Source organism: Rhamphochromis longiceps, linkage group LG3 (assembly GCF_057381845.1).
Source record: "Rhamphochromis longiceps isolate RC_006_pf linkage group LG3, R_longiceps_female_GT1.1, whole genome shotgun sequence".
NCBI classification, from domain to species: Eukaryota; Metazoa; Chordata; class Actinopteri; order Cichliformes; family Cichlidae; genus Rhamphochromis; species Rhamphochromis longiceps.
The window spans coordinates 36826796-36852341 of record NC_140559.1 but is presented as its reverse complement, the minus strand read 5'-3'; the positions used below and the strand labels follow the sequence as shown (position 1 = coordinate 36852341).

The window sequence follows — 25546 nt, the reverse complement described above, 5'->3', positions numbered from 1 at the left end:
TCAAATTCTGAAGCTACTTGGTCCACCAGTTTATACTCATTTGGAACTCCCCTGGGCACCCCTATTAAGTCAATCCAGGTGGGTGAGTTCATTCTACGGTCATAAGCATGTGTCTCCTGTGTCCCTCTCTTTGCCAAAATGTGTCTCTTACATCTGGCCGCCAAAGTGCGTGTGTTGCGTTGTGGTATGGCTTTTACTGTGCTCCCGATTAGCATGAGTGAAGCTCCTAATCACACCATGGCACACGTCCCCACACTTCCCACAGGAACGCGAACCAAAAGGGTATTGCGTCCACAGTAATAATATAGCCCACTTTTCGCCCATGTTCCAATTATGGTGGCATCACTTACATTGTTTGTGGTTCTCCCCGTGAGTGTAACAGAGCACCAGCTTCGGTCAATATCTCCCAACTTGTACTTTACTGTGTCCGTTGTTGAGAATTTAAAATATGTATAGTTGTCTTGTTTTGGCATGAATGGTCCTACTTAAGTCTGCTTGTGAATTGGGGGGAATAAACTAAACAAGAGAGTGCAGTTTCCAGTACTCACCGCCTCTCTAGTCAGCCGCAACATGCAGTCATAGCCCCACTTGTCCTCTGGATACAGTGGTGCGGGCTCCGTGAACAAACGTGGTCTAGCTGAAGCACAGGCAACACAATCAGAGACATGTTGTTCTTTAGCATTTTGAGCCACCCAGTCCAGCCAGAAGTTACTGTCACTGAAGCCGGTGGCACGCTCAATTAGGTCCTGAGGCTTCAACCTAGTGTAATCCACCGTCAGGACTTTTCTCCCTTTTGGTTCTTGCTCCTCTGGTCCTACAGTTGATGACCCGTTTCCCAATTGCCCTGTTGTGTTTGTGAACTTCCTATGACCGACTTAGGTTTGGGACTGACCAAGTTTACTCTAATTACCCCAAATGGATCAGTTCCCGACACGTCCACCCCAATTACCAAATAAAACACGCCTCCCCGGGCTATTAGATTTGGGCAGCATGCTCCACGGCCCTAGGGAAAGTGTGACAGGGTTCTGTGAGGCAGAAAAATCCCTCTGAATTGCTATTCCCTTCAGGTTTTCGGGCACCTGTGGTTGCCAGCCCGCTCCTGTCCAACTCACAACACTATTCCAGAAACACCACTGCCCAGCCGTGTATGTCCTCACTGAACGACGAATCCCTGGACTGGAACGAGGGCTCCCTCCCCTGGTGCATATCATGGGGTGGCTACAAACCCACACATCATATCCCCTCCAGCTGCTATTTGTCCCTTTACAATTAATGACCTCACACAAGTCGAACGTGAATGAGCTTGTGGACCCTTTAACGTAGTCCAGTTCTATTCCCTTATATGTGCTGAGGCACCTATCCCGTTTACCTGACACCTCGCGCTTTGATCTTTTTGACGGCCCCGTATCGGTAATCGGTGTCTCAGACGGTGCTGGGCTGGCCTCCGTGTTTGGACAAGTCACGTGGGGTGCTCTGCAAGAGATAAACAAGAAAACACACGGCCATGGTCAATATTATTGCATACAGCAAACATGTGGTTATAAGGAACATTTTAATACGTTTCTTTTCATTATGTATCTCTGATTCGTGTGATGGCATTGTGTTGTGTGAATTTCTTTTGTACTTTAGCGTAAAATTTCTCTCCCTTTGGAGTTCTCAATTTGTTACCACTCCTTTCTGCTGTTCGGATGGTTTTCTGTGGTGCTCCTCTTCTTTCTTCGGCCTTCCAGGTAGACTGCTGGTCGGCCCGTTGCACAGGTGAGAGGGTTTATTATGCCTCTGTTTTGTTAACACCTGTGTTAGGTGGAGACGAGCTTTTCTCCACCAAGCTCTCGTCCGCCACAGCACACTGCGACCAGTGGAACCAGGTGTCGCCCCTTCCTTTCAGTTGAACTGCTGTTGTTGTTCGGGCAGTCACCTCGTATGGACCCGTCCACCTGGGCTCTTTCCGCTTTCATTTAATGACCTTCAGTCACACCGCTTTCGCGTCTGGGACCGCTCTGTCCACAGCATGTACTCCAGAGGCCACCTGTTGTGTGAAACTAGACACAAGAGTTTTTAATTCATTCCAATATTCTGTATGAGACCTGTTACTTTTGGTGCCTTGTTCCACCGGGACCGCTGTCCAGGGCGCCAGAAACTGCCTTCCCGTCAGCAGCTTATAGGGCATGAAACCCGTGGATTGGTTAACAGAACATCTTATGGTCATTAGAGCAATTGGCAGGGCTGCAACCCAATTCAACCCCGTCTGTGCACAGATTTTACCCAATTTGTTTTTCAAATTTAGATTCATTCTCTCTACTTTCCCTTGAGACTGAGGATGATACAGTGTCCCAAACCTATGCTGCACTCCCAACATCCTCTCCACCTCCGCCAGGTCTTGGTTCTTAAAGTGGGTCCCATTGTCTGATCTAATGCATTTGGGAAACCCAGGCCTGGGGATGTAATGGGTGACTAAATACTTAATCACACTTCTAGCATCCTCCATCTTGGTAGCCCATGCTTCTGGCCAACCGGTTAGAGCATCTACACACACCAACAAATACCTGACTCCCCCAGGGCCCATGTCAATCATGTCTGTAAAGTCAATGACAATCTCCTCTCCTGGTCTCTCTGGAATGAGAAACTTACCTGCTTCTGGCTTTATCACTGGCTTTGGATTGTGGGCCCCACAAATCAGGCACATCCTGGCTTTCTCCTTTATCATGTCTCTCAAATATGGGGGCCACCAGTGACACAGATTCCTCTCCATCTGAGCCACTCCCACATGGCTGAGCCCGTGCGCCTCTGTTATCTTTTGTTTCGCCATCTTGGCTGTCAGGACAGGTCGCCCATCTGCTCCTCTCCATAGGCCTCCCTCTTTCCAGGCTCCTCGGTTCTGCCACACCCCCTTTTCCTTCGGGGATGCCTCCTCTTGAGCCTGTCTGGCTTCCTCCAGCACATTGGTGCTTGATTCCTCTTCAGCAATTACCTGCACCATTTGCCTTCGTGCTTTGTAACCTGCTGCTTCCTTGGTGGCTTCGTCTGCTTTCTGATTTCCTTTGGCCACTATGTTCGTTGTTTGTGAGTGTCACTTGCATTTTATGATACTCACCTCGTCCGGGTCGTCCAGGGCCTTTTCCAGTTCCTCCATTTCTTTCTTGTGGCAAATGGGCGCATTTCCTATCGTTCTGAACCCCGCTCTTTTCCAGCGAGCTCCACGTGGGCTGCTCCAAATGTGTAGGCTGAATCCATGTAGATGTTCACTCTCTTATCCTTAGCCAGTCTCAGGGCTTGACTCAATGCTATTACTTCTGCTCTCTGTGCTGACTGTTGCCCTTCAAGTCTCCTGGCCTCTTTGACCTCAAATTCAGTTCCTTGTCGGCAGATTATGGCGTAGCCTGCTTTCAGTCCTTCTTCATCTTGATGGCAGGATCTATCTGTGAACCAGTCCTCAGCTCCGGGATGGGCTCTACCTTCAGATCTTCTCTGATCTTTTCTTCAGCTTCCGCTTTTTTGACGCAGTTGTGTGGTTCTCCTGACCCCATTAAATCTGCCATATTGATTCCTTTGTGTGTAAATGTCAGATTTGGTGCATCTAGAACTTTACTCAATCTCTGTTGTGTCAGTGGTGTCATGGTAAGTGCTTGTGAGTTCACGTATGCCACTACACTATGTGTGGTCAGTACTTTTAATGGGTGTTCTCTCACTATGTGTGCTGTTTTCTGTATTATTTTTGCGACCCCAGCTGCATGTTGTGTGCATGTGGGATGTCTTGTTTCTGTTGGATTCAGTCTTATACTGACATACATGAGTACATCTCTCCCACACCCTTTTTTCTGAAACAACACACCGTTTACGATTCCGTGTGTTTCAGAAACATTTAAGTAGAATGGTTTGTCATAATTAGGTGTGGCCAGGTCAGTGGCTCTCGACAAGTCTTGTTTTAGTGAAATGAACGCGGTTTCTGTTGCGGACGTCCAAGGCAATTCAGTCTTAAGGTTTCGAACGCCCACCTTTCTTTATCAGGTCCCTTAAAGGGGCAGTTTTGCCCGCGTAGTTCGGAATGAACTGAATGAATAATATTATTATTATTGCCTGTGAAGGTTCTCAGTCATCCAGATCATCGTAGTCTAAGGAGCTTGCAAAGAAAAGCGTCTGGACTTCTTTACGTAACTTGAAGACGTTTCACCTCTCATCCGAGAAGCTTCTTCAGTTCTAAGGTCAAATGGTGGTGAGTCCCAGATTTAAACCTAGTGGGAGTGACCGCCCACAGCGGGACAAAAGGACCCCCTGATGATCCTCTAATCGCCTGAGCCAAGGTGGGAAACTGGGCGTGGGTCCCAATCAGCCAGAGTTTCGGGTGAGTTCATTGTGAAACCTGGCCCCACCTTATCATGCGAATTCCTGAGGTCAGATGGCCCAGGATGTCAGACGGCGTTAAGGCGTCTGGGAAGGGATCTCAAAACTGGATTATAGATGGCAGACAGTTGGTGTCGTAAAGCACCGCCTCTGTTCAAAGATGGTCGCTCACAGTGGACATAGATGGCTTCTTTCACTCCTCTTTCAAACCATCTGTCCTCTCTATCCAAAATGTGAACATTGGCATCCTCGAAAGAGTGTCCTTTATCCTTAAGATACTTATAACATTGCAAAACACCTTGCTACCATCCTTGCTCCTCTCGTGGGGAACACCCCACACCACATCAAGAACTCCACCGACTTCACTGACAAGGTCCAGAAACTTACCCTGGATCCAGATGAAACCATGGTGTCCTTTGATGTAGTCTCTCTCTTCACCTGCATACCCACCACGGAGGCCGTGGAGACGGTCAGAAAACGACTACAAGAAGACAGCTCCTTGGAAGACAGGACCAACTTCACACCCGATCAGATCTGCACACTGTTAGACCTCTGCCTCACCACTACATACTTCAAATACAACGAAGGCTTCTACAGACAAAAACATGGCTGTGCCATGGGCTCCTCCGTGTCACCTATTGTAGCCAACCTTTACATGGAGGAAGTGGAAAGGAAGGCTCTTGGCTCTTTCAAAGGAAGAGTATCCAGCCACTGGTACAGATATGTGGACGACACCTGGGTCAAAATCAGGACACAAGAAGTGGAATCCTTCACTGCGCACATCAACGCTGTGGATAAAAACATCAAGTTCACCAGGGAAGACACAAAAAACAACTGTTTGCCTTTCCTGGACTGCGCTGTGCACATTGAAGAGAACGGCAAACTCAACATCGAAGTTTACCGGAAGCCCACACACACGGACCAGTACCTCCTCTTTGACTCCCATCACCCTTTGGAACACAAACTTGGAGTAATTAGGACCCTACACCACCGGGCAGAACATGTTCCCTCTAAGCCTGAAGGGAAAAAGAAGGAACACACACATGTAAAGGAAGCACTCAAAACGTGCGGCTATCCTAAATGGGCGTTCTTAAAGTCAGCAAAGAGGCACAGAAAAGAAGACCAGACACCAGCGAGGGAGGATAAGAAGGACAGACGCAACAACATTGTCATCCCCTATGTAGCCGGTGTATCAGAGAAACTCAGGAGAGTTTTCTCCAAGCATGACATCCCAGTGTATTTCAGACCCAGCAACACGCTCAGACAAAAACTGGTTCACCCGAAAGACAAAACTCCAAAACACAGACTTAGCAGTCCATCTGCATCTTAAGGATAAAGGACACTCTTTCGAGGATGCCAATGTTCACATTTTGGACAGAGAGGACAGATGGTTTGAAAGAGGAGTGAAAGAAGCCATCTATGTCCACTGTGAGCGACCATCTTTGAACAGATGGTCGGCGTACATTTCCCCATACACGGAACCTGACGGCAGTGGCGATGCTGCAGGCGGCGATGCTGCAGGCGGCGATGCTGCAGGCGGGCTCCTCGGGCCCCCCAGCAGACGAGGCATAATGCTGGACGGGCGACTCGGGCCCTCCAGCTGACGACACTTGAGGCTGGACGGGCGACTCGGGCCCTCCAGCTGACGACACTCTAGGCTGGACGGGTTCTCTCGAACCCCCAGCTGACGTGGCTTGAGACTGGACGAGCTCCTCGAGCCCTCCAGTGGAGACAGACACTGAAGCAGCAGGTACAGAGACCTCTGAGCAGCACAGTGGCTTGACTCAGGCAGCAACAGTGGGATGCAGTCCTCGGAGGGCAGAAAGTGTTCCCTAATACACTCAGCAGAGGATGGAGGCGGACGGGTGAACTCACTTGAACTCTCAGGGGGTGCTGAGAGCCGAGACTGTTCTGGTGAGTTCTCCGGTGGAGCTGCTGGTGCTGGCGTCTTGACCTCTAGGGGTCCAGACTTGGCTGGTGACTGACACCCAGCCTCTGGGGAGGCCCTAGAGGAAGTGACTGTCTCTGAGATGGCCAGCTTAAGAGATCCACCAGGTACAGTGGTGAAGTGTGTTCCCTGCTCGTAATGAGACGGTGAGGATGGTGACTGAATGAATGAGTGGGTAGGCTGCTGAACTAGTGGCAACTGAGCTACAGGTAGCGATGGTAGCGGAGGTGTAAGAGGTGGTGGAGTGGCTGACCGAACTGCGGGCAGCTGGGCTGCTGACTGAACTGCTAACTGTGTTACAGACCCAACGTTAGACTGTGGTGAAAGTGTGGATGGGAGAACATGGTCAGGAAAAACTGTTTCAGTGAGGTTTACAGCTTCCCCTGAATGGACCAGTGCAGGTGAAAAAGAGTCCCAAACATTTCCATTCTCTAAGTTCATAATGCCAGGCTCAGTAACTCCATGCTTGGCAACAACAAAGTGGAAACAGTCATTAACACAGAGCGTGGGCTCAGGAAAGACAGTCTTTGAAGCAATAGCCATAGATGAAACAGAAAAACCACTATTATCTTCGGTGGAAACACAAAAAAATAGCCCCAGAATAAATAGTCCTTGTATCTGACAAAGCAGAAACAGTGTCCCTCTCACTCACCACTGCCGGTTGTTTACATGTCCCGACATCCGGCTGTGCGAACGACGTCGCGAACGTTGCTTTTTTCTCGGAGACGGCTCTGACGGGCCGGGCGATCGTGGCTCAAGAGTTGGGAGTTCGCCTTGTAATCGGAAGGTTGCCGGTTCGAGCCCCAGCTTGGACAGCCTCGGTCGTTGTGTCCTTGGGCAAGACACTTCACCCGTTGCCTACTGGTGGTGGTCAGAGGGCCCGGTGGCGCCAGTGTCCGGCAGCCTCGCCTCTGTCAGTGCGCCCCAGGGTGGCTGTGGCTACAATGTAGCTTACCATCACCAGTGTGTGAATGTGTGCGTGGATGACTGGATATGTAAAGCGCTTTGGGGTCCTTAGGGACTAGAAAAAGCGCTATATAAATACAGGCCATTTACCATTTAATTCCTCGTCCGGCAGTTCGGACGGCATGTCCTCCGTTGAAGCGAGCGGGCGAGCGGTAGCGGCCGGGGGGTGAAGGTGAAGCTCGTGGAGAACGAAATTCTGAGTCCAATAGCCAGGGATAACCGGCAATAAGGTGTTGTAGGTTGGCTTCCACAGTGTAAAGAAACGCTTCTCCCTCATGCTCTAACCACAGGTTGATTAATTTTGAAGCAGTCGATAACGACCTCCTGAAGCTCCCTGGGTGGGCTGAATGCCGCTGGATCCATATCTGGCTGGACCGTACTGTCACGGCGAGTGAGATGAGCCGTGTGGAAGTAATAAAGGAGGATCCAAATGCAGGCACTTGTAAAGGTGTGAAGGTGGTTTATTAAACACAAAATAAAAATGGACAAATGGCAAACGGAGGAAGGACTAAACTATACTGGGAACAAACTAACTACTGGACACGAACCTGAACAAGAATGAGAGCGAGCAGAGGCAGACGACAGTTGACAGCAGGGAAAACACACGAGTGAGACATGGTGGATACACAGACGAACCAGCAACTACAATGACAGAAGACACGACTTAAATATACACAGAGAAACACAGGAAATTACACACAGGTGGTGGACACAGCTGGGAGTAATTAACGAGACGAGACAAGGGAGGTAAACTGAACACACTCACATGAGACGCAGACCTTCACAATAAAACAGGAAACAAGAAAACACTGCACAAAGACGCAGACACGACACTGAGACAGACTAGACACTGAACTAAACCTGAAATAAACATGAGAACACAAAACCTACGAACTAATCCCTAAACAAGAATAACTGAAACATAGATTCATAATCATCATCATAAGAAAAGAATACAAAATGCAAAAACACACGTACCGGTATCCGGTGCCATTATGGCACCGGATACCGGTACCCATTGCTACTTAGAGGTGGGTGGATCGATCCAGATATCAATAGTATGGATCGATGCTAGCGCGATAGGATTGATATTTCATTTAATCCTGAAGGTTCAATATGTAGACTGCTGGGCTAAAAACCCTGTTTAAAACTATATGCTTTATTGTAGATTACTAAGTGCTAATAAACTAATTACTGCGGAAAGTAACACTCATAAATCTTGACACACGGATCAACACTACACAAGCTACCTTTGTAAGTTGAACGTATCAGTATCGGTATTGGTATCAGTAATACTAGTTACTTGGTATTGCACAGCACAAACAGCCAGTTTGACTGGTTATGCTGCAGACCACACATACACACAGACAGGTACTTTTTGCAGATGCACTTTCAGCAATTAATTTTCATATTGTAGCTGTTTGTTTATTTCTATCAGCACACCTGGTGACGCAGAACCTAAAGTGGGAGGCAGCAAAGTCTCCCACTGTCCTTTTGAGCGGGTTATCAGTCACTGTGTGATGCACAGTGTTGCTCAGTCACCCCTCCAAGTCCAGGACAGATAACACCAACTCTGAGGCACAGGTAGTTACACGCTCACCCCGCTGTTTAACAACAACAATATTAATAAAGATAGAGTAATGGCGATAAGGAGCTCTGAAACCTGACCTACATACAAACACATAAACTCAGTGAAGGTGACGATGTGTTAATCCACTCTCCCTCTCTCCGTGATTCACACACAGACCATGATGACGGTGACTGGAGGAGCGGAGACTTCTGACGTCAGACGAGGAGAATGACAAGCGCGTCCAATGAGGGGCCGAGGATGTGCAGCGCGAGGACGGAGCAGCCGACAGAAGGCTAATAACCATGCCAACGGAGGAATATAGCGCGCGCCGCTGACTGGGGGAGAAGCGCGCGCGAGAGACAGGGGGAAACCCCGAAAGAAGAAAATACTGAAAACACGTTCACGGGAAGTGGAGAATAAAGGAGGACGGAGAGAGATACGAGAAGCAGAAGCAGAAGAAGAAGACACGGAGCGGGTAAATGTGTGTGTGTGTTTGTGTGTGTGTGGCGTGGTCTTCATCCATCCCACTTTCTCTCTCCATCCTGCTCTCTCGCTCTCGCGCGCTGGCTCAGGGACTGCACTGCTGCAGCTGAATGAAACCGATGAAGGTATTTAAGCTTTTGTTCTGTCTTTGCTGCACACAGCCTGCCCTCAGTGCTGGAGGCTCGGCAGGGGCGTAAAAACAAAAAACAAAACAAACAAAAAAAAGGCTCGTGAGTGCTGTGTGCTGGGCTCTGGGGCGCACGAGCTCCCCGTTACCGCAGGGATGTGAGACCCCCCTCCTCCTCCCCCTCTCAGCTGCGGGGCTTTTGATGCTGGTGTAGGTGGTGGTGGTGGTGGGGACGGTGGTGACCTTCCCTGGACGTTTCCAGTCATTGACGGTGTGTGCGCGTGCGTGTGGGCGTGCGAGAGGAGGACTGAAGAATAGAGGAGGGGGAGGAGGGGTGAGTGGGGGCGTTGAGGTGGGAGGTGCGAGAGGAGGGGGGAGAGATTTTTTTTTTTATGAATGGAGCTCCACATCTCTCTTTGGCGCACGCGGCTGCGAGTGTGTGTGTGTGTCGCTGTGCGTGCGTGTGCGCGCGCGCTGGCTGCTCTGCTGCTGGGCTAAAATTAGCGTCAGCAGCCGCAAATATGTGGATCAGAATCCGAATTAAGCAGCTTCTAAATGAAAACTGTGGGCGCACGTGCCCGTGTCTGGGCTCGCGCTCACACACGCCACCGGTGAATAGGACGGCAGCCGTGCCCCAGGACGTCATGCACCATTTTTAGAGACGCTCTAAAAATAGACAGAGTCGGTGATGATTTTGGTTGTCCGGACTCTGTCAGGTAGGAGCGAGCCAGACTCTCGTTATTGTTATTACTGTTGTTGTTGACAGTGTTGTTTATTTGGTGTATGTGTTGTTTTGCTTGAAGCCAAAATGGCAGGAAGAGTACTGCCAGTTATGGAAGACTTGTCCTTGTGTGTGTATGTGTGTGTGTGTTCGCACCTGCTGATAATTACCTGTCAGCGTGGTGCACGAGCTGCTGATGACGTGCATGCTGGAGGGTAAAAGTGCTCGGTCGTTTTCACGAGTTTCTGAATGGATGAAAAAAAAGTGATTTTCTTATTTGGTCTCTTTTGTGAAACGGGATGGCTGAGCACACATCCCTGCTCCTCCTCCGCCTCCTCTTCCTCCGCCTCCTCCCTGCTTTTCTCGTTTGTTTTGCCCTCCTCTCCCCGTCTCACGTCCTCTTCCACTCTTTTTGCTTTCCTCTCGTCCTCACTTCCACTTCTGAAAACTTCTTCCATCGTGTTTTTAACTCATCTCTCTGCTTCCATCTTTCTGCTATGTCACATTCCTGCACACAAACGTCTGCACCTCTGCTCCACCTCTTTCCTGACTCACCTCTTCCTTTCTTCCCTCCCTCCTCCCTCTCTCCAGCTATGATTCTCTCCCTGGCCGCGGCGGCAGCCATGAGTAGCGGTGGCGGTAGCAGCCTCAACTCCTCCTCTCCCCTCGACCCCTTCGACTCCTCCACCTCGTGGAGCCTGGTTGAGGACCCCGCCAACTCTTCGTCAGAACCTGTAGTGCAAACTGTGACCCCTGACCTCCAGCCAGCGACCACCGCCGTCGCTCTTCAGGAAGTCAGCCCATGGGACATTGCGCTTTGCGTGACGGGGACTCTCATTTCCTGCGAGAACGCCCTGGTGATCGCTGTGCTGTTCTACACGCCGACGCTCCGCGCTCCCATGTTCATCTTGATTGGATCGCTGGCGGTGGCGGATCTCCTGGCCGGCCTGGGCCTCATCTTGAACTTTGTCTTCACCTATCTGATCGACAGCTCGGTGGAGTTTGTGACATTGCTGTCCGTTGGACTGCTGATCTCGGCCTTCTCAGCGTCTGTCTTCAACATCCTCGCCATCACGGTCGACCGGTACCTCTCGCTCTACAACGCCCTGACCTACCACACTGAACGGACGGTCACCTTCACCTACGTCATGGTGGTCTTTATCTGGGTGTCGTGCCTCACGCTCGGCCTGTTGCCGGCACTGGGCTGGAACTGTCTGAGAGACGAGAGTACGTGCAGCATCTGCCGACCGGTCACTAAAAACAACGCCGTGGCTCTCGCCGTCACTTTCTTATTGGTCTTTGCCCTCATGATGCAGCTCTACCTTCAAATCTGCAAAATCGCCTTCCGCCATGCGCAGCAGATCGCGGTGCAGCACCAGTTTTTGGCCATCTCCACCACCAAAGGTGTCTCCACACTGTCGGCCATCCTGTGTGCCTTCGGGGCATGCTGGCTGCCGTTCGCCATGTACTCCATTGTGGCTGACTCCAGCTACCCCGTAATATACACCTACGCCACGGTCCTCCCAGCCACCTGCTGCTCTGTAATCAACCCCATCATCTATGCGTTCCGAAACCCAGACATCCAGAAGTCGCTATGGATGGCCTGCTGTGGGTGCGTCCCCTCCAACCTCTCCTTAAGACCCAGGACCTCCAGTGATGTGTAGCAGGGAAGGTTGGAGTCTCCTTAGTGTGATGCTTGAGGTCGAGTCAGGGTTGGAGGGACAGGAGGTGGCTAGGAGGAAAGAGGAAAGAGATTTCCTCTGCTTCTCATATCGGGGCAGGCTGATGGCGAACACTCAGCTGGCCGCTGTAGATGTGGCACTGGCGGCTGATGGAGAAGAGGACGATGCATAGTCAAAAAAAACAAGAAAAAGAAAAACGATATGAAAGTTTGTAGCCTTGAGAAAACCAAAATCATGGATGGAGATGGTGTGGAAACCAACTGCAAACACCTGTTTAAGGTATCCTCATCATGGCTGTGGGAGCTGAGGCAGGCTGTGGGGGAAGTGTCAGGTGACTTTTCCACTGGCCTCTGTTAGGGCACGAAAAGTGAGTCCTGCTTCTCAAGAGTAGCATATATGTGAAGCTGAGATTTAGTAAGAAAGTTGCTAAATCTCTGCATGTCCTGAGGCTGGGCAGCACTGCATGGTTATGCAATCAGAAGGAGTGAAACAGTCTTAAAATACTTGTTTGTGTTTTAACTGATGTGTTTGAAATTAAGTGGCGTGTGGATAAAAATACAATGAGCTAAATATACACAAGGAACGACCTTGAAAATTCACAATGAGCTACTTTCTCCTGGTAAAAAAACGAGAATATTTCCTCCCTGGAAACATTTTGAGCAATGTTTCCTTCAGCTGATGCAGATTAAGTAGCTGAGTCTTGCCCATTAAGCCTTTTCCCAATGCCAGAAGCACAGCCTTTATTATTTGTTTTTCCCATTTCGATGCAAGTTTCAGGAAAGAGTGAAAAAAAGCTAATCACACAACATCCCTCCTCAAACATTCAAATCCGAAATGAAATCTAATGTACCAGTCTCTGAATGCATAAACAAGCCCGGCTAGTTTGAAGAATCTAGAGAGGGATTTCCATATTTAGACTGGCATGTGTTGTCCTTGGTTCGTTGAAATGAAATCTGCTCCGCAACGGAGAAAAATGGGTTTCTCAGCCTGCCGCTGTGCCGTGACTGCGAAGCAGAGAGAGCTGAATTCAGCACCAAGGACAGCGTCACTGCAGAGCGCTGCTACCCTGGGAATGCTCTCTGCTGCGGGGAGGGAGAGCGCCGGAAAGTAGGCTACGCTGTTCTTTACACCCTCTTTATGGGGAAATGTGAGACGGGCCTTAAAGGAGCATTTCAGCATGATTGGAGTTTCTTTCACCCTTTTGTCCACCCCTGGATGGATAAAGGTATTTAAAAATTTGTGTTTGCTAAAACTCTTCTGTTATGTGATTGCTTCAGTTTCAAAAAGACATGCAGAACAACATTAATAGTGCTAGTTAATCACTGTGGCACAAGAGAGCACAAAAGACATTTATGATTAGTATCAATAGCTAACATCTGCAAACCTTATGTCTCGGTTTGGATACTTCCATGCACTTTGCATTTACGCTATGTCCTTACTTGCATAGTGTTTAAAATTAAACGTGGTAATGTTGTTTCAAACTGACCACAGCAAGCTGTATACTTTCCAGAAATGATGACTGGACATTGATCGGAGCCTGACTGATCTATCAGTGGGATGATATAATCAGCTTTTTGGTATTGTTGTTTAAAACGGCGGATAAATTAAAATTTAACAAAGATTTGATGGGAGAAACTCCAACTTCAAACTTGTTATAAGTGTTGAAGATTTGTCCACCAGAGGGCACTCTGCAAGTAACCTGTTGGCGACACGTGTTTGGAACACCACAAATACGACAATCAACTGATTCAGACAGAGACAGGCAGAGCGTAAACGGGTAAATAAATAACTACATATAACAAATGTTTAAAAAGTCTGTTTAGATTTCATGTGTCTGACAGAATTTTTTTTTTTAAATATATATCGGAATTTCAGATTTTTAAATGACCAAATATTGGCATCAGTATCACTGTCAGTGTATAACAGTGATTATCCCACTAGCTGCTGCAATCTGTGAACATTTACTACTCCCTTAGCAGCTGACCGCACATACGACAAGATTCCTCTGCAATAAAGAAACTGATTTAACTTTCATGAACAAGTAAAGCAAACCAAAGTTGGTCTCGTGAATGCTATTTAGCTGGCTAGCTAGCATTGGGAGCTAGCATCGTTGCTTGGAATGTATTTCCTTTCTGTCATATTGCTGTCTGAAATGTTTTGGCCATTTCTTCTACCATGTAGCAAAAGCAGCAATTATTTGGGGTGGAAAGTGTAAATAACACTACACCACATCAAAGCATACTAAAGATTTGCTGCTCGTTCTTTAGCTGGAACACAGGACACATATGACCTGTTAGTAAATGAGTTAGAGGGTTACCTAGGCAACCGCAGCCTGGAACACCTACAAGCTGTCAGCTTCAAAGCGATGTGCGTCAAGCGAATCGTTTACTTTTATGCTTGAAATACAAAGTATGGAAGTATCTGAGACACAGCTATGGTAAAAGCTCAGCACTGTTTAAGACCAGCATATTATAAGCCTAATTTGACCCCTGCCAGGCCAGTTTTTAATTATTTTTTAGATAAAAGCTACAATCGTTATTTTAGCCAAAGTGTCTTTTTAGCATACTCTTGTTGTTTGATGTTTCGACACATAAAAAACTATCAAAAAACTTTAAAACTGGATTAAAGATCCAGAAACATGGCTAAATTACTTCTCTGATGGAAACTCTGTCTATAATGCACAATCATGAATGTATTTAAATATCGGCCTCGATATCAATCTTAAAATATTTCCAGGAGTCAGTCAATCAAAACAATGACCCCGTCCTCTCTGTCCCCGTGTTTGCGATCAGCAGAAATTCCCGTCGTCACCGGGAAAGGTGAGAGCAGCTGATATTTTTCTGAGGCGAACAGGACCTGTGTTTTTCTGCAATCTCCATAAAGCTGTTTTGGCCATGCGGCTCTAAAGTTAGACGGCACTCTGGCTCCACAGCCCCATTGATTTTACATTAGCCGAGCTGAGCACAATCCATATCGAAAAGGTCGTTTTTCATCGGGGGCAGCTTTGGTCGGCTACGCTACGCTTTAAGTCATACTTGCGATTCTTGCACCTCTGAAAATAAATGAAGAATGGATGTGTTTTGTATTATTGCTAAATATTTGTAATGCTTACGCTTAAACACTCATAGATGTATGTCATAGATTCAGGGGAAATGGCAAAAGTCTATATATTAAGAAGGAAACAAAGCACCATATGGCGAAAAATTCTCTGGCTTCCATTTTAATTTCCCTATGTGCAGCCTGTCAGCAGTAGCTGGGTACCTTCTGCAGACATGCACACAGTCTCACCCCGCCTTGAAGAAGCAGTGCAGCTCCGCCGCGAGCCACCTCTGAAGGCTCGGCAGGTTAATGAGAAGCAAGAGAGGTGAGGTGACGTGGCGTGAAATAGAAACACCAGGCGAGACGCGCTTTAACGCAACCTCAGGTCACGTCCACCATGCACCCAATCAGGATGAAGTTATTTCCCCACTGAAAGGGCATCATGCACCGTAAATCCAGCTAATGATAATAATATCTGAGCAGTAATGGTACAGGGAGCTGGCCTAATGTACAGAGAATGCTGTGAGGATGAGTTGGAGAAGGGATTTATTGCCAACCTCAATCTGTATTTAAATGATCTGCGGAGATACTTTTCACTTTCGTGTTCCTCAGAGCAACCTCGGAGAGCGTTTCAATGACTAAGCTGCTGGCATGCTGCTCATATACATGTGTGGGAGGTGTGCTGGCTTTGGGAAAATAGTTTATGGAAACTGGGCTGTAGTTTCGAACTGCAACAGTAAGACTCAGCACAGGAAAAAAACTGTGTAACTACAGGGAGTCACTTCCAAATTCAACGCTTTCTACCAAATAAATCGCAACATTATGGCGTGAAAGCAAAAAACACACATGTACTCAATGAAACTCTGAAAATGGCGCACAGGAGAAGCAGGTATTTTCTTTTTCTATGATGTAAATTAAAGCTTAGAGTAGAAGTATTTTCTACTTTTCTTGGCAGGAAGCAACAATCAGTTGTTTTTGCAGCAGTTGTTAGCAGAACAACAGCCACACGAGTTTCTGTCAATGATTTCCTTTGGAAACGGCAGACTCTCTTGTGTCTTCTTTTGATTTCTATTTGTTTGGTTTTGGCCTTATTGGAACAACAAAAACTCCTTCGCAATAATGTCCAACTGTGTTTTGCTGTGTACAAAAAGCCACAAGCGAGAAATGGAGAGAGAAAGAGAAGCGGTCGGCTTTGGAAGATTTGCAGAATAACTCAAAGTAAATGTTTCAAGGCAACAAATGGCACATTGGGTTTTATTGGAAAGAAATATGATCCTGGCTGCCTGGTCGGGGTTTTCTAAAAAGCATGGAAAACCTAATGAGTAAATAAATGCTCAACTTCTTTTCTTAGCTCATCTACTGCAGACAGAAACCTCCAAAATAAAACGCATCTGCAGCCATTTTACTAATTTGATAATTTAATTATAAAACCACCAGTTGAACAAGTTGCCGGTGCGACCTCTTCCCTTCCTCTCTCTTTTGCTCAATCACTGCATTGATGGAACTGCCTAATGGTAAACCACCTGCATCAATTATTAAGTGAAATATTTTCAATTACTCTGAGGCTGGAAGCATGATGTGGATGAAATTTGGCACTCGGTGAACCGCAGCAGTGCGCGAGGGAGGGTGAAACATATCCACGCACAAGAGTTGAATGAATCTATTTCACACAGGAAACTGATGCGGATCCTTTTGGCACACAGTTCTCTTGTATGCACAATGATATGCGAGACTTGCCTGGTCACCTGTGTTTGGATATGCTAGATGGGACATGCAGAGCAGTCACAAATGAGGTGAGGATAATGTCACATCCGGTACGGTTTCTAACAGATGGCCAGTGTTGCCAGTGGTACAGTTTGGCCCTTTAATTGTAATAGTAAAAGAAGACCTGCACTAGCAGGGATGTGGCTTTTAAACTCATCTTCTTTCCTCTTAAAGGCTAATCAAACCTATTAGAGAATCATGAAGCAGAACTGGATTGAAGGGAAATAAATTTTGAGGCTTGTTTTAGATTCTGTAAGGCCACCTAAAAATGTCAACATTTGAAATTGTCTTGACTCCAGATATGGCATGGGAACACCAGCATTTACCATTCTAATCTGTTCAGCACTTATTTATGAGGAAGAAAACAGGAAAACATAAACAGTGTAAAGAATGTATGTAGCCACGTGACCTCACCTATTGGTTTATGAAACCCTGTTTTGAACTCTTGCCATTATAAAGAAACCTAGTAAAGGATTGGCTCATTGGCTGATGGCACATGTTGAGGATTTCAACCAATGGACATATCCTGGATGACTCTCTTTTTTAACTATATAAGAATGACCAAAATTTACAAAATGGCATTCACGTTTTATTCACTGTGACCTGAAGCTAGGAACTGAGACCATAAACTCATAAGAAGAGTGTTTGCAGAGATCATAGGGAAACTGAGGCGAGGACCATTTTCCCAAAGACTCAAATACAGCTCAGCAATGACTTTCAGGAAGTGAAAATCCTATTCATATTCTCCATAGGGAATCTGACTATGAGCCATAATGTGGAAACAATCAAAAGTAGACTTAGTATAAGCTATGACATTCCTACAGTTTCCTAAATCCAAACAGCAACATATCTAAATGTGGATTTCAATGATACCATGGAAATTTTTAAATTAGCGAACGCCGCATTACTTAGTCTACGTCCACATGCACATGGATATCTTTAAAAACAGGGATTTTTTCAAGTTTGTTTCCAAAAATATCTCTGTACTCAAGTTCCATCAAGATGATGAAGGATATCCATAACCCTAACCATATGGAAATGTTGGCAAGTCAGAAGCTCACAAACAATAAAATAGAGAATAGAATAGAATAATCCTTTAATTGTCCCACAAGGGGAAATTTGGTTGTAACGGCAGCCAGAAAGACACATATACAACAAACAGTACACAGGACACAGAACAGAAACACACGCAGTTTGTCTTACATATTTACATTAAGGACAATGGTTACTATAAACAGAGTCCAGAAAAGAGATAGTGGCTAAAGAGATAAAGATAAATATCTTTGATGCTCTGAAACAAAAGCTCAGTTTTTCTTGTCCACATGTAGCCGCAGAAACAAAGTTTCTGAAAGTCTTCACCCTGGCAGGAGTTCTTTAAAAAAAAGTCCTGTTTTAAAGCCTCGTGTTGTAGCCATCTTGGTTTAAAAGTACTGTACTAATATCCATGAATCTAGCATCCTGTTAGCTACCTTGCTAACTAGCTTGCTAGCTATTAATAGGCTAGCTACCTTCAACTACTTCTTTGCCTTCACAAACTCCTTTTATTCTATTGAATTATACACAGTTTAAACAACAAAAAACTCATGGTGTAAACAGCCCATTAAAGATGAAGAAAACAGATGCTTAGAGAAATATTGTGACTAATTGGCATTAGCAGGTTGCCAGCTAGCGCTAGCATGTCGGCATCTCAGTAAGTTACATATTAATCACATATTTTATGAAATAAAACCACATAAATTTTACTTTTTTGTGTGACGAAAGCCTAAAGATATAATCTCTCTCTCTTTTTTTAAATAACATAATTCTCAGTGTGTTTAAATATTTGGTGACCTTAAGTCTCCAATTGAAAAGCTGTGATTGAAATTTAAGGATTTCAGTTTTGCACTTTCACAGTACTATTTAGGCAGTTTTTGGGTGTCCAAAAAACTAAAGCAAAACTCACAATGTTCATTTGATCCAACTCTGCATAAAATCTTAAATATAAATATATATTTAATTGCTATATATAAATATAACAAGCCTGCTGAAATCCAAACACAGCGGCAACTAATCAGTCGCTGTGAATTCCAGATGTATTTTATAAACTGTCCCATCTGGCATGTCCATCAAGCGGTTGTTTTAACAATTAATAAGACTCATCTGTGAATATGCCACTACTCAGTCTACCATTCCTGGGACAGGAGTGGAGCGACCACTCACTGTGTGTTTGTGTATGTGTGTGTGTGTGGGTTTAACGCGTGTGCCCGGGATCATAGCCAATTGTAATGAACCATAGCAACTCTAACTGTAAACACAAACACGCAGAATGGTTTTTGTCAGCCGCTATACAGGACTTATAATTCAGTTTTTAAAAAGAAAAGAAATACCGTACAAGTGAGCGTGTAGAGCGCATGTGTGCGTGCGTGTGTTATTTTTCTTATGCAATGCTGTACAGAAATGTATATTTTTGTAATGTTCATCAGGGCATGAGTTACAAGACATGGTCGCTGCTGTGAGTCTGTTGTGAGCGTGTGTTTCTTCCTATTCTTCTGTGTTCTTCCTATAAACAAACGTCAAAAGTTTCTTTGGGGGGGAAAGTTGTGTGTCGGATATGCTTAAAAAAAGTGCCATAATTTTTGACTTTCTAGTGTCTTATTTTTTGGTTTGTATATATCTTAAGTTAATCGGAGGGCAAAGACGCAAAGTCGTTAAAACCAGTAAATCTTTCTGACCTATATATACTTATTTTTTGCTCTGACTGCAGATAAACACAAGCCTCGATACAGATTGCAGTAAAGTGAAGGGTTTTATCTGTTAAAAAAGAAAGGGGGGGGGGGACAATCGCACTGATCGACAGGGAGACGGAGAGTTCGTGAGCAGCAGTTTTACGTCACAGAGTCAGGGCTCCGGTGACGTCATATTGTCTGAGTCGTGTCTAAGGGAGCAGGTCGTTTCAAAGACACCCCCTCCTCTGTTTGAAAAAACTTCACTTTTTCCTCCTCCCCATCGCTTTCACTCACCTGCCACTCCCCCCCCCTTTAGAAAACACCCTTTTCCCCTCATTTCTTTCTATCAATCTTTTTTACTCCCCCTCCTCTTCTTTCCATTCAGCCCGTCTTTGCCATCCTCAACTCCTTCCTCCCACCTCCCTCTGTCTCTTTCTCTTGTCTAACATTTTGCTATCCGTGGCCTGCAGGAAGCTAGTCGGTCAGGCGCCGTCTAAAAATAGTCCCCACCGAAAGCAGATTAAAAAGAAAAAGAGGAGTAGAAAAGAAAAAGGAGGGGTGGGAGTAAATAAGTCGAAATGAACCAGGGGGCAGAGGCAAACCTTCACCTTGCTGCGGTAGGCAGAAAAACATTGCCGGTCTTTGTTTTCTTCGTTCTCGTGTGTCTATTTTTATATACAGTCTCCTTATCCATCCTTTAAAGCCTCTTTTATTTTCTTGTGAGCACAAGCATTTACATGAAGGTTCTGTTTATTTGTGTTTTTTTGAAAAAAAGCAGGGTTTGGGGCGAGTGCCTACAGCAAATAAGCAGGACCAGCTCAACTGTCAGTCAGGCTTATAATGTGTCTCCTCTGTAACCTACAACCTGGCAGAGATTGTCAATTGATTTCAAAAAAACCATTATAGAGCTAATTTTCTATCGGACCGAGTATGGCCTTCACGGACAGAAAAAGGCGTAGTTTTACGCATCGATGCTGTCGGTCCCGATGAGAAGCAGCACCGAGCGTGTTATTGGGTAACAATACTGTGATATCAGAGAGCTAATATGATGTTCTTGAATCATTCTTCCTGGATTTCTATGATTTCTTACTGTGTTTCCTTTGATTTTTGCTCCTCTCGGGTTTGTGCGGCAACACGGTCGGCTCATGATTAAAAAGTACAAATGCACTTTATAAGATGGACATGTTACACATTGCACTTGTAAATGTCGAATGTAAAACCTTGAAGAGAAAGATTTATTTTTACTATTGTAAATAAATGAAAAGAGAAACAATGAAAAAAAAAAAAGGACTGCAAAAATTGAAAGAAGAAAAAGTGGAGAATAATTTGCCAAATAAAATAAAAAGAATAAAAAAGGGGAAAAGAAAATTCTGGAGTGGAGTAACGTCATTGCTTTGTAGGTTGTGTGACATTATCGGTGTGTGGGTGTCATTTTCGAGTGTGTGTGGGGATTATGAGTGCGTATGAGTCAACATTGCAGGTCACTGTAGTGTAGAAGGAAAGCCTGGGAATAAAAAAGAAAAGATGGTGCTGAATTATTAAACCACTCCCTGCTTGCATAACAGCAGAGAAGGCGAGATATCCCGGCAGGGAGAAGAGGGATCGGGAAAGAAGAAGGGACAGATTCCAATAAAAGATGCAACACGCACACAAAAAACACGTTTGATATTCCCGGAGAAGAAAACAGGAAGCCCAGAGGGACAGGATGCTGGGAAAGGTGTGAGAAAGTGTATATGTATTTGTGTGGCAACCTAAAAACTAAAAGAAACACACACATTTGTGTGATCTACACGTCTTTAGGTTGGTGTATTCCCTGGAGACAACGATAGCCATAGCGAGGGTGCTGCTGAAGGGTGGGGTCTTGATAAATAATTAACGGCGCTGCAGACTTGGTGACGCAGGTGAGCGTGTTTATCGTTTAACCTTTAATTAAGTTCTTGATAAACACGTTCACCTGCTAGCGTGTGGGTGACAGCGTGAGACTTTAAAAGGTGATGTTCAAACTCCTTGACTCACCTCTATGCGGTCTCCACATGGAGGCGAAGAGCTCCGCCGTGTGGCCAGAGGTGAGTACTGCGCAGTCAGGAGACTAAGGGAAAAGACGCAGCATCCACCCACACACACACACACACACACACACACACACACACACACACACACACACACACACACACACACACACACACACGATGGGCTTCTTTTACGTCATTACAGCAGCTCTCTTGCAACAAGCACGAAGCAAAGCCCTTCTCCCCTTTTCCTTATCCTTACTGTCTCCTTCTCACTCTGTATGCACCCTTACACCCTCAGTGAGTCACAGCACTCTCTCCACCATCTGCTGCAGGATGCTGCAAATCACCTCGATGTATGTGCATGTGTTCGAGGGAGAAACGAACGCACAGAAGGTGGTGATGTTTCCGCATCTGTCGTGTCTGACTCGACACGCACACACATCCTGAGCCTGATATGAAACTGATTAACATTCGAATGGAGCCTGTGACGATGACTTACTCCATGTGGCGAGGAGATGATTCACGAGTGGACTTAATGTAAAACTGAAAGTTATTAAGTCACTGATCTGGCATATTTTAAAGTTTTCCAGGAACTGATGATTTTTTTGGTAAATGGAGCATCTAATACACGTGACCCTGAAAAATGTGACATGATTTAATTCTCGCTGTTTGGCGCCACTGAGACATACAAAAACAGTCCCCTTCAGATGCATGGACAAGGGATTTGGTAAGTGTGAGAAGCCTTAATGCTACAAAAGCACAGCTATATACAACAGAGAACCTGTTATGTTTTCCTGTTTATTGTCATATTTATTCTGCTACATGCACATATTAAACATGACCAAAGTTTCAAATGATGAAATCAGCGTACAGTTATGGTCAGAAGTTTACATCCACCCTTCATGGGCATGAATGTCAGGGTAATTTTGGGCTTTTAATCATATCTTTGAACTGTTTGTTTTCCAGGGTGGGATGATTGGCCAGCACACATAGGCTTTAGAAAACAAGAATTAGGTGCACAAGTCTGAATTTATTTTTCTGAATTTCTCTAATCCACACATGGTCAAAAGCATACCATATACCAGTATTATTGACAGCAAAACAGCCCAGAGCATGATGGTACCACCACCATGCTTGACAGTTGGTATCCGGTCGTTAAGTGATGACGTGACGAATCCTACTTCCGGGTCTAAAGTAGTCTGCGTTTAATATGGCTTTTGTGTTGTTAACATGTTTAATGTTATGTATTTTCTTCTATTTGATCTCAAAAAGCTCCTAAAACAGTCAGTGATCACTGTTGACCTCCCTCAGCTTTTATTACCGCTAATCATTTATTTAAGCTCAGTTTTTAAAACCTTAGGATGTAACTACAGCCCAGCCCATGCAGCAGTATATGAATGACTAACCTTGTATTGTGGATGGATTATCTCAGTTGTTCTCCTGGCTGAAGTTTGGTCCTTTTACAACATCCTGCCATGCGATTACATTTGTTCCTGACCACCGAGAACACTCACGTTAACTTTTATCGAATGGAAAAAGAGTTAGCTTGTTTATATTATGCTAACATAGCTTTGTCGCTAGCGGTCACGTAGCACATCATTATATACCAGCTAGCCCAACTTCAGTAACCCTACAAACGTCACTGCTGTTTAGTTTTCTGTCTTGCCTGGATGTTAAACTCAATTATTACACCTGGTAGAGCAGAACGCTGATAATTTTATTAAAGATGAAAGACTTTAGACAGTTTTTCAACCCTCAGTAATGCCATAGTGATCGTTTGATATATGGACCTGCAGCGGAGTTTAGGCCCAGACACGGCTAGTGACGTCAGACTTAACGACCGGACAATGGCGTGTCCAGCGGGGTGGCCTGGGGGGGCACAGGCCACCCCCCCAACCAGACTGGCCACCCCAGGTGCCACCCCAAAGGCAAAACAATACAATTCAATCAAATATCAAATGTCCGATTATGTTTTCACGGTGAAGCTCAGATATCCGAGTGTAAGTGAATGCAGCATCGGCTTCTGCGCTATGTGCATCACGTTAGCAAAGGTAGGAGAGCCAAGCAAGAAAGACGGCACCGCAGGAAACAATTTTTCGGTGAAAGAAAATGAGGACAGAATAAATGTCCCGGTAAGTAATATTAAGTTTGTTGAGTTTAGTAAACTTCGGTGAAATTAGAATACCAAGGAAAAAATAACACTTAAAGAATTATTGCAGCCCTCGAATATTTCAGACAGTATGCTACTGAGGGCAGCTAACATAAGAGTTATGAGTTATAAGATATCATCTAAGTCGTAACATTGCTGTATGGAGCTGCAGATTTGGTTGCAGGTTAACATAGCTGGACTGGCCATCGGGCATACCGGGCATATGCCCGGTGACTTATATTTTATTTTTATTTTGTAAGGGCATGAACAATGAGAGGTGGTGGATTGGCCAGATGCAGGTCGATGTGTAAAAATAACTCAGTTGTTTGGTGGTGGCTATGGCGGGGCTTCCACAGAGGCCAGCAGGTGGATGAGGGAAGGGGAGGCAGGAGGAGAGCCCCGAGGCAGCCGCCAGTCCGAGTGTCAGGTGAACTGAACTTCAGGTAAGAAGTTATGACCTGCAGTCTATCTGGGTCAGATATAAACCAAGTTTAGGTGCAGTTTATTTTTGTTGTGCTGACTTTTTACTGTCAGTTGCAATAACTCATACTGCCCGAGCTAGCATGATGGAGTTTCTGTACAGCTGTTCAGTTGCTATGATGTTACTGATAGTAAACTTTATTTTATTCATAAGGTTAGTTAGTAGAGTTGCCAACGGCTCCTTAAAAATGGAATGGTCCCTCATTCAGAGAAAATATTATGCGTTTGGTATTGAGCTGAGAAGAGACGCAGTTTGTCCCGAACTTTAGCTAGAATGGAAAAAGACAAAGCTGGATTTATTCTGTGTGTTTACGCTGCACAGCTGCCTCTTCTCTCATCTCCCCCTGCCTCTTCTGTTGCTACTTCAATCATGAAACTGATCAATGATCAGCTGATCGGCTCTCTTGTTTATTTATCGCCCACTTTGCGCCAGAAAGAGGAAACCAGCAGATGTCGCGCTAAACAACAGCAGCACGTTTAAGCTTGATCAGCTGTTGTTAGAATTTATTTAATATTAATTTCCAGTATCAGCTGATGTTTGCTGGAGCCACAGCTGTAAAGCTGCTGGTCATGATGTCGGTTTGGATATGTGGTGAGAGGGAAACATGAAACCAGGAGATGTCCTTACTGGATCATCAGAGCTGAACAGGTGATGAAGAAACAGGTTTAGGTGACATGAATGAGTTGAAGGGAAGTTATGAACTGTTTCTGAGAGACAAATAACACCAGGATCCTTTTTTAGGTAGCTGACAGCTGGTAACTGTGCAGGGGCGGGTCTAGCAAAGTTATGCCAGGGGGCCAGGTAGGGAATTAACAGGGAGAGGTGGGCACAAAGAAATACTTTTCTTTCTTATTCTCATTTAAAATATCTAGCTTTTATTAAATAATTATCTAAATCTTACAACCAAAGTTTTTATCTGATGTAAAATGTATAGAAATCATACATATACCAACAAGACTGTGTACATCACTGTCACAACAGGGTTTGTTTTCATTCAAAGGCTTTATGGTTTTAATACCTGGTGGGCCGGTCTGTAGTCAAAATGCCCGATTTTCTGTCCCAGTCCAGCCCTGCAGGTTAATACTGGCAGTGTCACCATGCCAGCTGACTGTATTTCATCGTCAGCCAGTGTTGTTCTTTATCAATATTACCAAAGTTTACCATAAGGCAGCATAGAAAGTATTTACTTGCTTTCAGGTTTTATTCAAATGTTAGTCTTTTCAGTTGTTTCCCCACTTTTTTCCTGTTTTAAAATCAAACACCAGTTTGTGAGAAGATTATCTTCTTTTTTTAACAGGCAGATAAAGTTTTACATTGGAATTGGCTAATTTGTCAATTGTTTGTTACAAATGTTCGTATTTTAATATTCAAAAATGTTTTTGCCCAAAACATATGTGCACTACATGTCAGTAAAAATGGTATGCAAATATTGCTGTCCTTGAATGCTGAGTAAACACTGACAAAGCACTGATTGTATCTCTTGTACTTTATCAACGCAGTATCTAAAAACTTTGCACCGTAGTGGTTAAAATCTCATTCTAATAAGAGTTAAAAGCTC

The 25546-nt window shown here is 45.2% G+C and overlaps 1 protein-coding gene across 1 annotated transcript; it reads left to right on the top strand.

Moving 5' to 3' along the window:
* Positions 1–9163: 9163 nt before the first annotated feature.
* On the top strand, positions 9164–12156 carry gpr185b (G protein-coupled receptor 185 b). Its single transcript, XM_085402390.1, has 2 exons — positions 9164–9300; positions 10748–12156. Exon 2 carries the CDS (start codon positions 10750–10752, stop codon positions 11818–11820), a length of 1071 nt encoding a protein of 356 aa, XP_085258516.1. The 5' UTR covers positions 9164–9300; positions 10748–10749; the 3' UTR covers positions 11821–12156.
* Positions 12157–25546: the final 13390 nt, after the last annotated feature.

Coding starts and splice junctions, on each gene's coding strand:
- gpr185b (XM_085402390.1), top strand. CDS start 10,750: ATGATTCTCTCCCTGGCCGCGGCGGCAGCCATGAGTAGCGGTGGCGGT.